The following is a 12422-nucleotide window of genomic DNA, read 5'->3' as shown; positions in this document are numbered from 1 at the left end:
AGCCGCCATGTTGTGCATGCACGGGAAATCGCCGAGATGCGGTTCGTGCATGCAGACGCCATTTTGTGCGAGCGCGTGAGGCCGCGAAGATGCGGATCACGCGTGCAGCCGCCATTTTGGGCGAAGCACAGGAAACCGTGGGGAAGCCGTTTGCGCGTGCGGCCGCCATTTCGGCCAATTTTCACGCCAAACTATTTTCTTTAACTAAAATGCAGATCCTGGGGGCGTCCCTGAAGCGCGACTTCTTCGCCCCGGGACATGGGTTGGTTCTGACGCATGACGTCTCGACCCGGGATGTCGGATGACGTCCTGATTGGGGTGTGTGTGTGAGCGCTAGGCAGCTCTTCCATCTTCGTTCTATCACTGCCTAGTGGATGGAACGTGGCTGGGGGTCGGGGAACCCTGCCATCCGTGTTGTGTGGGTGAAGGTGTACATACAGTGGAACCCCGAAGATCGAACTTAATTTGTTCCAGACGCCCATTTCCACACCGATTTGGTCGAACACCGATTTGTTCGGGTTCTGGTGCGTTCCATCTCCGAGATTCTACTCTATTTGGTTTCATCGCCGTGTTGGTTGTGCATCAAACGCGTCTGAATTTGTCTATTATTTTTTTTCCTCTTCTCTCGCGCCGGCCGGAATCCCCTCATCTCCACTGCTTAGGGGCCGGGTGACTGTTGTGTCCGCCAAGCCGGGCCGCACAGGTTGTGATAGCGCGAGCGATCCCATCCCTTTGTGTGTGCCTGCAGAAACCCCGCCAGTAATTCCACGAGTGGCGCCTCACCCAGTGGATGTGCTGGTGGACTTGACACCTGCCAGTACACCGCCGATTCCGACGCCGACGCGGGGAAGCGGGCCGGCGTCACGCACACCTTCGCGGGGCGTGCGGATACGGTGACGGTCAGTGGGGCCGTTTCTTCGTCCCTTGCCTTCTTCGGACACTTTTACGGTGTCCCATGTGGGAACTGTCCCCAAAGTTTCCCTGTACCGTGCTGCCCTAGTGTGGGGTCGTGTTCTTGCAGCTGGTCCTGTTCTCTTCACACACATGTCACTTGCGCTCTTTTGATGTGGTTGTTTCCCCATCCGAGTTGCCGGGCTCCGCTCTCGTAATGTGATGACATTACGTCTCGCTCACCATCTGGTGCCATGACGTCACAGGATGTGGCGTCAGGTGGACTTTCCGGTATGATAACGTCACGGGCGGTGACATAATGTCCTGGAGTACTTAAGCTGGAACCCATAAAGTGAGCGGGGTCGTCGTGAGAGCCTGGGAACGTGAGAAGGTGGAAGTCAGGACCCAGGGTAGGGGAAATTAGCACCAGGCTAGGGGGGGCTGCTTTACCCTGTCGGCCGATGTTGGTTAAGCCCTCGGCTCGGTGAAGAGGGAAGAGCCCGGATAGCCGGTGTGCTAGGGAACCCAGTACCCTACCCCTGGGGAGATGTATATTAGCCCTAACCAGTAATAGGCGTAAGCCCCTAATAAACCCTTGGCGAAAGCCCCTAAGAAGATCTGCCTCCGAGTCGTCTTTAACAACACAACACTATGAATTGGAGGTGACCTGCATAAATGTAAAAAATTTTTTTTAAAAAGAATTTTAATTCATGTTGTTATAACAATTCTATTTATATTCTTGGGTCTTTCTGTAAAGTCATGTAGATAGGTTAAAATAGAATAAAAATAACAAAACTAAGACGTTTCGATTGCAATGCGATCAAAACGTCGTAGTTTTCTGTTATTTTTGATTATTTTCTTTGAAGCTATCTACGTGACTTTACCGAAAGACCCAAGAATATGAATTCCTGCAGTCACGAAAGCTTTAAGTTAATTCTATTTAATTAAGTAGAACGTGTTATATTAATTTAAAGTTGCGCATTTTGATGTGACGTCACATTTCTCAAACCCCCCCTCCCCCCTCGTAACACATCGTCACAAATGTCTGACTCCCCTCCCCCCTAGGTGCTTGACATCATTTATGGACGGCCCTCAACACCGATGACGATTCTCTGAATGATAACCTGCTGTATGTTGTCGATGAGTATGCCAAAATTGAGAGTGAACGCCTTTTTTACATTCAACTGAATCAAAAACGCCTGCGTGTAGAACAGTATGCTCATCTCAGGGACGCTATCAATGCTGAGGGAGATGCAAACGCTCAGAATGTGGGGAGATGAGTTATTTTGCATTCATCCTTCACAGAGTTAGCCTGATAACTTTAATCTGCATTGTCTTATGGTTGTTATTGTTTGACTTGCATCCAAATGTATTTTTGCACACAGCGTTGAAGTACGGTGTTTTTGTGGAAGACTTTGCTGTTTTTTCCAGGATTTTTATGTTGCGTGTAGTCACTTTAAGATGTTTCTTGTTCACGTGTATTTTGTGTTGTGGTTGCACCCGAGTCAAGAGCCGCATGGCTCACAGGGTTAGACCTAATAAATGAAAATGAAACTGAAAACTTATGTTTCAGCAGAACCAATTTTTACGAATGACTGTAAACTTATATTATTCCCTTAACTTCAAAGGCCCGGGGTGACGTATGTTGAGTCTGCTTGGTTGCTTCCGATTTACAAGCCATTAAAACAAATACCACTGGCGGCTCATTAACGTAATTTACCCATTAATCCTGTCCATTTCATTCATTATGTCCGGTTCAGCGGCCACGCCCAATAACTCCATATTTGGGCACGCCTCGTTAACATAATCTCTTCATACACATCCGTGTTAACTTGTGGGGAGGCGGTGTGGGTGCTAGTGACGTCATGTCATTTCTCCCGCTGCGTGCTTCCGTGTGACGTCACGAGATTCCCAGGAGCTGCTTCTGTGCGCGCAACTCTCGGATCGGAGGTGAGAAGTTCACATCGTGATGTTGGTTGTTGTTGTTTACCCAGGTACAGCCTCGCTTCTTCCCTCTCTCTCTCTCTCGTAGCGATAGCAATTGAGTAGCGGCAAGTATGGAATCGATGTCCAGGTTGGAAGGTTACTACGTGGGGCCGAGCCATGCAGGCCTTGTCTCCTTCCCTTCCCTTGCCTGACTGACTTTGCTTTGATTCTCTTAAGTTTAATGTGTCTTCACCTGGCTGACTACTTCACCTCTCAGAGTCTCCATACTCTAGTTCAGGATCATCGAGTTTTTGTTTTGCATTCGCGTATTCCCGATTGAGTAATCTGCAGGCCACTTTTCAACACTGGAATATTTGGACGAAACCAGCCCAGACGTTTACTTTTAGTCGGAATGAGACATCAAAGCATTACACAATTACACTCGCCCACCCACACGCTCACCCACACGCTCCCACTCATACACTTACACACTCACCCACTGTCAGCGAGCATCTATGAAGGCCGGCACGGCACACGAAGTGGTAGGTGACCAGCACCACGCCCGGACTGCCTTTGTCTCCCGAGTGGCAATGTTTACACACCGCACAAGGTACTCATTGGAGGCTGAGTTGACCTAGGGGAGGCTTAGGACCAGTTCAGATATGTCACTAGTGTTGGCTTTGAGGGGAAATCGAACCCGGGTCGCCGGTTTATAGCACAGCGGGATAACCGATACACTACCGCCCACCCACACACACACAAAGACAACGTTTAAATAGGTGAGTTTTCGAGACGGACTTAATTATATCTATCGACTCTGTCTTACTAATCAGGGTGACCGCTTCATTTGACCAGAGTGGTGAACCTGGAATGCTGGATTGGTGACGTTTGCACGGCAGTGGGTTCAGCCTGCTTGGACAGTGCGTGGGCCAAACCTGCCTTGTCACTGAGAGAGGAGGCAGACTGACCAGTGGCTTCCAAGTCGGTGTGAGTGCCCTTGCCCTTTACACCCAAAGCTCGCTTAGCGCTCCTCCAGATGCTTTGTTCCTGGAGAATTGAGCGCCAATCGATCAGCGCTACAAGGGGTCATCATGAACCCATTGTATACTATATAGCGATGCGTTCCTGACAATGTTATATCTTTAGTCTGAATAATATATGAGGGCTTTATTTGGGTATCGGTAATAGAGCTAATAATACAGATGCTAAACATTTAATAAAAATAATGATTTATAACATCGGTATTATGTACTCTACTTACGAGTGCATTCTACTTTGCTCATCCTACAAGGTAGTGGGGGGAGACAAGGTTGAAGGAGCTGCTGCGCTTCCAGTCTGGGTCATTCTCAGAGAAAGGCTCCAGGACCTCCCTGATCTTAGTGAAGCCCTCAATCTGAATTTGTGTGGCTAGGTTTTCTTAGGTGGAGCCTGCGACACTATTCTGGTCGTTTGAGTTCTCAACTGGCTAAACGAGTAATATTTTTTAAACAATCATGACCACGAATTGTGATCATTAAATCGCGGGGGTGGGGACTGGTTGGCTTAGAGCATGCGTCGCTCTCATTGGCTGAGTGAAGATTGGGCCGGGTACGTTTGCTTGGCTAAGCGCTGCTGCGTGTTCTCACTCGTGAGCACTTTGTAAACTTAAAAAAGAATTACGGAATGAAATATCCAGGACAAAGAGCACTGGAACAAATCGGCACTCTAAGGGTCGCACTAAGCGAGGTCTGCCTGAAAATTGTGTAATATGTATGTATTTGCAGAATCAATCACATGGAGAAGAGAGGCTTGGCAAAAGCTGGAAGGAAAAGGCACCAATGCATCCAGTGTCCATACAGCACCGATCAGATGGGTAACTTGAAGAGACATCAGAGAAAACACACAGGCGAGAAGTCCTTCAAGTGCAGTGTATGTGGTAAGGCATTTGCAGAGTCAGTTTTTCTTGAGAAACATAATAGAACACACACGGGCGAGAAGCCCTTCAAGTGCACTGTGTGTGGCAAGACATTTGTTCTTTCAGAAACTCTTCAAGTTCATCAGAGAACACACACTGGTGAGAAGCCCTTCAAGTGCACTGTATGTGGGAAGTCATTTGCTCACTTAAAAACTCTTCAAATTCATCAGAGAACACACACGGGCGAGAAGTCCTTCAAGTGCAGTGTATGTGGTAAGGCATTTGCAGAGTCCGCATATCTTAAGAAACATATTAGAACACACACTGGCGAGAAGCCCTTCAAGTGCACTGTGTGTGGCAAGACATTTGCTCGTTCAGAAGCTCTTCATATTCATCAGAGAACACACACCGGTGAAAAGCCCTTCAAGTGCACTGTGTGTGGGAAGGCATTTGCTCAACCATTAACTCTTCATATTCATCAGAGAACACACACCGGTGAGAAGCCCTTCAAGTGCACTGTGTGTGGGAAGTCATTTGCTCATTCAAACACTCTTCAAATTCATCAGAGAACACACACAGGCGAGAGGTCCTTCAAGTGCAGTGTATGTGGTAAGGCATTTGCAGAGTCAGTATATCTTAAGAAACATAATAGAACACACACGGGCGAGAAGCCCTTCAAGTGCACTGTGTGTGGCAAGACATTTGCTCGTTCAGAAAATCTTCGTATTCATCAGAGAACACACACCGGTGAGAAGCCCTTCAAGTGCACTGTGTGTGGGAAGGCATTTGCTCGTTCAGTAACTCTTCATATTCATCAGAGAACACACACCGGTGAGAAGCCCTTCAAGTGCACTGTGTGTGGGAAGGCATTTGCTCGTTCAGAAACTCTTCATATTCATCAGAGAACACACACCGGTGAGAAGCCCTTCAAGTGCACTGTGTGTGGGAAGGCATTTGCACATTCAGAAACTCTTCATAGTCATCAGAGAACGCACACTGGTGAGACGCCCTTCAAGTGCAGTGTATGTGGTAAGGCATTTGCAGAGTCAGCATATCTTAAGAAACATAATAGAACACACACGGGCAAGAAGCCCTTCAAGTGCACTGTGTGTGGGAAGGCATTTGCTCGTTCAGAAACTCTTCATAGTCATCAGAGAACACACACTGGTGAGACGCCCTTCAAGTGCAGTGTATGTGGTAAAGCATTTGCAGAGTCAGCATATCTTAAGAAACATAATAGAACACACACGGGCAAGAAGCCCTTCAAGTGCACTGTGTGTGGGAAGGCTTTTGCTCAACCATTAACTCTTCATATTCATCAGAGAACACACACCAGTGAGAATCCTTTCAAGTGCACTGTTTGTGGGAAGGACTTTACATTATCAGGAAACCTAAAGAGGCATGAGAAGATCCACAAGGAGAAAGTGAAATTGACTTGTGAAAGTCAACATGCTGCAATGAGCCCATCTCTCATGAAACGAGAATCAGAAGAAAATTCCAACTTGGCAACACGGCCAGGAGTGACAGTGAAATGTGAAGAAGTGAAATATGAAGAAGTGACTGTGAAATGTGAATATCAAGATTCGACTCCAGGACCCAATCTACAAGTGGATGGAGGCAGCGTGAAGCAGGAGGAGCATTCCGATTCTGAGGGAGAGAGAGGCAATCCCCAGCAATTTGTCGATGTGGAGGTGTGGGTGGAGTTTTTGGACAAAGCTGAGTAGGAGGGGCCAGCACGTGTGAAATGGCACCTTGGAAGATGTGTAACCTGGAGTTTGAGACGATTTTGCATAGTATTCGCCTTATTCACAGGCTTCTGTCATTTCAAGAATGCATAGGGGTTGAGGTGTTATCTAAGCATAGATGGGCTCTCTGTACATATGAAGTTATTGAATGTCGAAGTTAAATAGTGGATATGCAAAGCATTATGCTGCCTTATAAAACACGGATTAGGAATGTATTTTGATGGTTGAATAAGTATTAATTTTGAACTGTTGGGCATTACTATTAAAGTGGCTGTCATGTGTGGCCGTGCTTTTCTGCATGCTCCCAGTCTGTTTTTTTATTGCTTTTTAAATGCCCTTTAATAAAAGAAAAGGTAATTTTTTGTAAAATTTACTTTTGGCTTCATACACTAAATATATGTTCATGATATCAAAATAATTTAATGTCGGGCCTACTTTTTGCACTTGTTTTGCTTTTAGTCCCTTTGGGTTTCATTTAATTTGTCTTAGCCTGATGTTACTTTTTTAATGTTACGCTAACAGCAGGCGTCTGCAAATCTACTGCACATCCCACCTGATGGCTATGTACGCACCTTGCATAGTGTAGTTATTGTGGTTTATAGTGTCGTGTAATGTCAAGTGTGCAGTGCATTGTGAATAGTATGTTGTAAATGTTGTGATGTGGTGAAATGTGTGTATGTATGGTGATGTATAGTATGTGTACAGTGCATAGTGTAAGAAGCCGTCTTTGGCTTTTCATGTGACGAATCGCACGCAATGTATCATTGCACTCAGTCGCGAGTTGCAGTTTAAAGGTGCCGAATGAGAGTAAAGTTCTGCATCTTGACGCTGCATGCCACTTGCAGTGAGGCGTGTTGTGCGCCATGCAGTTGCTGTAGCTGGTGTGAGCTTACCTGTGATGAATCGCACGTATAATTGTGCACTCTGCAATGTTCGTGTATTTGCTATGTAGAGCCAGGTGCTGGTGTTTTTTTTATGCGTGTAGGTAATGTTCAGAGCATGCCATGCCCAAACAGTGTGTAGATTTCAAAGTACGGTGAGATATTCCATTATTCAAATAGAAAATCAAATATAACTTAAATAAATATTATTTTAATGTTAATCGAAAGCCATGGACTAGGTAATGTTTGACTGTTGATTGAGTTATTGGTGGTGAACATATTCACAATTAAGACGTTGATACTATTAAAGTAAATTTTAATATTTCAACATATATTGGTTATAATTGGGTCTGGAAAATGAACACTGGTGCTAAATCCCATCAAGAGGTACTGTGCGAAGTGGAGGGTGATAGGTTTGTGTCTGGTAATGATTACAGGTATGATACGTTCACTTTTTTCCAGTTTTATTGTGTTTGCCGTTTTTTGCAGGAAGTTTAATATTCGAATTTCGCCGACCAAAGGCCGCCTTACTCTAGCGACTACGAAGGGCCTCTCGGTGTCTCGCCCATTGCCCCCACTGATGTCCTCTTCTCACCCCCCCCCCCCCCCATCTGTGCAGATATTGCTGAGTTTAACACGTGGCCTTTCGCAACTAATATCTATAATAGTTTTTTTTTTTGGGTTAGATCGCGTAACTAAAAAAAGTATGTCGTTAAACCAGCCACCATCCGACGCAGCCAATTAAGGTTTTTCACGGAAACCGAACATGCCAATTCGTTACTCGTACAGCAGTGTTGGAGAGCCAAGCCAGATCATTTACTATCTGAGTACGATGTTTTGCCAGTAATTACAACTAGCTTCATCAGGCGACAGCCAGATTTGTGCATGTAAAATGCACAAAATTGCCTGCATACGAATTTAGCCTTACATTCAGTTAATGGGGCAAGCAGAATAGGTGTTTTGGCAGAGGTTCCAGTCACAATTCAAAAAGAAAGCTTTTGTGGTTATTGTCAGTTAAATATCCCAAATTTACATGTCACTATAATTTTACGTGTTATTGCTTTATTATTCATAATATAAGTACTATTGATTCATTAATGCAATATGAATTAGGAATGTAGCACATTTAAGAGGCACTACAGATATTTGATGCATATGTTTGGTGTGGAATATTTACATTTGTATTGTTAAATAAGATGTTAAATGTTCTTAGATTTGAAAAGCGGCTGTTATTTATGTTTGCGGTAGATTCCGTGCTGAGTAGCTGCTCTGAGATGTGTGACGTGGAAGGTGCTAGGGATATGTTTGGTCATTATTGCAGATATGCAAATGCTCCTTGAAAGAACAATTTTAAATAAAGCATTTCCGTTTCACAAACCTCTGGTGCCCATCTGTAGTGGAGTCGCCCACTTCTCCGGAGGACAGAAAACAATGCAGAGTATATGTTCATCCTCTCTGAGCTTCATTTTTTATTTGGCCGACCTATCCCCTCGTTACGATTCATGGGAGGGCAGGGTGGGCCGGCTACACATGGAATTTCTCTAGTTTATGTACCATGTTAGGTGCACTTTTAAGGCCACGTGAAATGTCAAATGCCCTCTGGCAGATCACAGAACAGACCCAGCTGCCATGGATTGACTGAGATCACTGGCAGACTCACCACCTGTGCTCCCCACTGCCACATCATTGCGTTTTATCTTCCCTGCTCTCCACTTATCATTGTGAGCGTTGCTTCCCTGCCCTTTAGTGCTGGAGGGCGACTGCCTCTTAAGTGTCAAGGAGCATCCTTTATGAATCTCCATAGGAGCTCATCTTGACACCTCTAGAACAGTCATCGGCAAGTCCACTCGGCTCCAGTGGTGACTTGGTAATGAACTACATCACCAGAGAGGCAAGACTCCAGACACTGAAGTATACGTGGTGAAGGGGCGTAAACCGCTATTTTCTTGAGTTGCGATACCTTAACGTGGTACATACACCAGAAGCCGAGATGATGAGACAAACGGCTTCTCGATGGAATGGGCACAAACCACAGTGGGCACGTGATTGGCCGAGATGGGCAGGTGCAGTGTCTAGTTGGACAGGCAGTAATAGTGTAGTGGGTTCGAATTAGGTGCACACACGCAGCTTGGTAAGTAATATAACACTGTACATGAGGTGGTGACCACCTTCCTCAACTCACTAACACTCTAGAACACGACACAGACTGAACCAGGCAGGCAACGGCCTGCCTGGCCCAGGACGCCAGGACGACAACCCGGGACTTGAGGACCGATGATGTCTTCACTTCGGAGTACAACAGCCTCGCTCTGCGTTCACACCACGCTTATATCTGCTCTGGCGTGGCCGGCTCCGCCTAGGCGTGGCTGGCGCTGTCCAGGCCACGCCTCCCTTCCCAGGCCACGCCTCCCTTCCCCCACCTCTGGGAAGGTCCGGGTCCCTCCACCACGTGACCCCTCAGGCACCCCCTTGGGGCCCCCAGCCCTCGTACGGGCCGACACAGTAGTGACCGTTCTATGTCACTACAATAGTAATACTGCCGCATCAACTGGACGATGAAATAGGCTGAGCTTCAGGGAGGGCGAGCTGGGTGTGGGCTAGTCATGAGCCAGAACATGCAGGTGGTAATCCTGTCGTGGCAATTAAGTGATGAGATGAGCTTAACTTAGACAAGCTGGTTGTAGAGCACAGCAAACTTATCACAAGCCAAGACGGGCAGGCGTGGTGGTAGGACAATGAGATAGTGTTTAATACTGAAGCACCAATCAAGAGATGAGATGAACTGGGTTTGAATTAAGGTGCAGCTCAGGCAGATCCAGGGAGCATCATCCCTCGGTGGTGGGGATATTTTTGAGCTCATCCATACCCTTATACAAATCACTGCAATACTATGTCCATCTTTTTTTATCTCTTTATCGCTGTTTGCCTTGGTTGCCACTTCCTATTTGGGCTCTGGACTAGTTTGTGCACTTCCCTGGATCTTGTGTTCTCCATACTTTACATTGCACTTCATGTAATGTATATTTATACAGCCAGCAGGTGTAAAATGAATAAAATAATGTCAGGTTAAGATAAATTATATCAGACGCAAAGATATTATAACAAGTTCAGCAGGCAGGCCCGGCAATTAACACTTTTGTTACGCATGTTTACCCAGGAAAGCCTCGCCTATTTTGTGTGAATATCAATTTAGTAACTGTTAATCGATGTCCAGGTTGTAATATGAAAATAACAATGTGGGGCCTGGCCAAGCAGGGCTTGCCTGCTGAACTTGCCTGCTTTTCTGGTTTCTCATATTTGTCCCAGCCTGGGTTATTGCTTTATCTGACCGAGGAGATCCTCGCTGAGTTTCAAGACTTTATCAGGAGGGTCCTTACAAGTTTGTTGCAATAGGGAGATATTTTACTGAATGTAACCCCAATTGAGTAGTATCCGGGAAATTACTTCAGCAGTAAGATCTTTTGAGCAAAACCAGCTATGTTTATGGGTTTAGCTGCAAGAAGACACCAGAAAACCTGGACGAATCCCATGCAACATGGGGCAAGAACATGCAAACTTCACTCCCTCACACAAGATAAATAAAATATGAACCCTACAGCTTGAACAGACTATTGGACCAAGTGTTGTTCGCGATCACCTATGAAGGTCGGCATAATACACAAGGGGGTGGCCAGAACCACATCCGACCGCCGTTATCTCTGGCTGTCTATAGACCGTGAGTGTATCATTGTGTCTCTGTGCATGTGAGAGGTTAATGTTGGGAGTGGTGGCGGAGTGGTTCGTGTGACCAACTCCATGGAGTTTCATTCCCATTCATTCAAGCATCGTTGGAGAGATAATGACAGCCGAGTGTGGTTCTGGCTACACTGCATACTTGCATGTTATACTAGCATTAATAGGTGTAGGCTATCAACAATTGCATTAACAGGATATTTTGCCTTGGCTTACTTTTTGTTTAAGTGTGTAATGAGTCCGTATATTATGTCGGTGTTGGTTGGTGTGCTGCACTACGAACCCAGAGACCCGAGTTAAATTCCCGCTCACGGCCACCACCAGTGATAGATTATCTAAACCATTCCTGGGACCTCCCGAGGTCAACTCAGCCTAAAATGAGTACCTGGTGTAATGCATAAGCATTGCTATTGTAGTGTATGTCGACTGAGGTGTGCACACACACTGTTGTAGGAGGCAACACGTTTTTAAACAATTCACTGTACACCGGATTCTGTTGCTAAGTCGGGCGCACCCAACACACTGCCCTCGGGTAGTGGAGATGAGGAAACGCTGTCAGGTTGACAAAAGGGTTTTAGGCGTGATGAGTGCACGAACCAGCCCCTGCGACCAAAACGGATGCGGATGCTTCATGGGCTCTTGACTTCCACAATTTCCATGGGGCCCCGCCAAGGATTATATATTTTGAGGGACGTTCCCACCGTGACCTGGGGGCAGTGAAGCCATGCCCTATCCCCTGCTGACCATTTGGTACCCGTTTCTCGGGCCCCGACCCGTCGCTTGTTATCAGCTTGGCGTATGGCCGAATTTCCTTTGGAAGCTTCCTTAGCTTCAGCCAAGTGCTGGAGGGTAAGCCGTACAGGGTCGACATGGTCTTACTCCGCAGCCCCGGATTTAATTGAATTTAAATTGGCGGATCCTGTTCCCTCCCGTGCATAAGGAAAAACGGCGAGTAGCCGGTGGAAGCGTGATGGGCCAACCTGTACGCAGCAAGAACACCGGGGACGTGCAGGTCCCAGTCGGTTTGTTCCGCATTAACCTGCTGACATAACATTGATGTCAGGGTCCTGTTGAGGTGTTCCACCATGCCGTCAGTTTGCGGGTGATAGGGCGGGGTGCGGACCTTCTTGGTACCCAACCGGTCACACACTTCCTTGAGCAATTTAGATGAAAATATTTGGCCCTAATCTGTGAGAAGGCATTCCTGGGCTCCCTTATTCAAGAGGAAAACGTCTGCGATGGTGCAGCCGACTGATCCAACACCGGCCAGTCCATTGGTCATCGTGACAGATATTCCACACCCACCAACAAATATTTATTTTACCGCAGTATAGTGGGGAAGGGGCCGAGCAC

At 46.5% G+C, this 12422-nt stretch overlaps 1 protein-coding gene across 3 annotated transcripts; it reads left to right on the top strand.

Annotated features, from left to right (window-relative positions):
* Positions 1-2795: 2795 nt before the first annotated feature.
* LOC144953446 (uncharacterized) lies at positions 2796-8677 on the top strand. Of its 3 annotated transcripts, XM_078884023.1 has the most exons (3): positions 2796-2841; positions 3673-3802; positions 4581-8677. In XM_078884023.1, the coding sequence occupies exon 3, from the start codon at positions 4591-4593 to the stop codon at positions 6433-6435; it is 1845 nt and encodes a 614-aa protein (XP_078740149.1). In that variant the 5' UTR covers positions 2796-2841; positions 3673-3802; positions 4581-4590; the 3' UTR covers positions 6436-8677. The 3 variants fall into 3 exon arrangements, with proteins under 3 accessions (XP_078740149.1, XP_078740150.1, XP_078740151.1); XM_078884024.1 differs by lacking the exon at positions 3673-3802 and having other exon boundaries at positions 2804-2841; XM_078884025.1 differs by lacking the exon at positions 3673-3802 and having other exon boundaries at positions 2824-2841; positions 4600-8677.
* The last annotated feature ends 3745 nt before the right edge of the window (positions 8678-12422 follow it).

Source organism: Lampetra fluviatilis, chromosome 76 (assembly GCF_964198595.1).
Source record: "Lampetra fluviatilis chromosome 76, kcLamFluv1.1, whole genome shotgun sequence".
Lineage (NCBI taxonomy): Eukaryota > Metazoa > Chordata > Hyperoartia > Petromyzontiformes > Petromyzontidae > Lampetra > Lampetra fluviatilis.
This window is presented reverse-complemented; position numbering and strand designations above follow the sequence as displayed.

Coding starts and splice junctions, on each gene's coding strand:
- LOC144953446 (XM_078884023.1), top strand. CDS start 4,591: ATGGAGAAGAGAGGCTTGGCAAAAGCTGGAAGGAAAAGGCACCAATGC.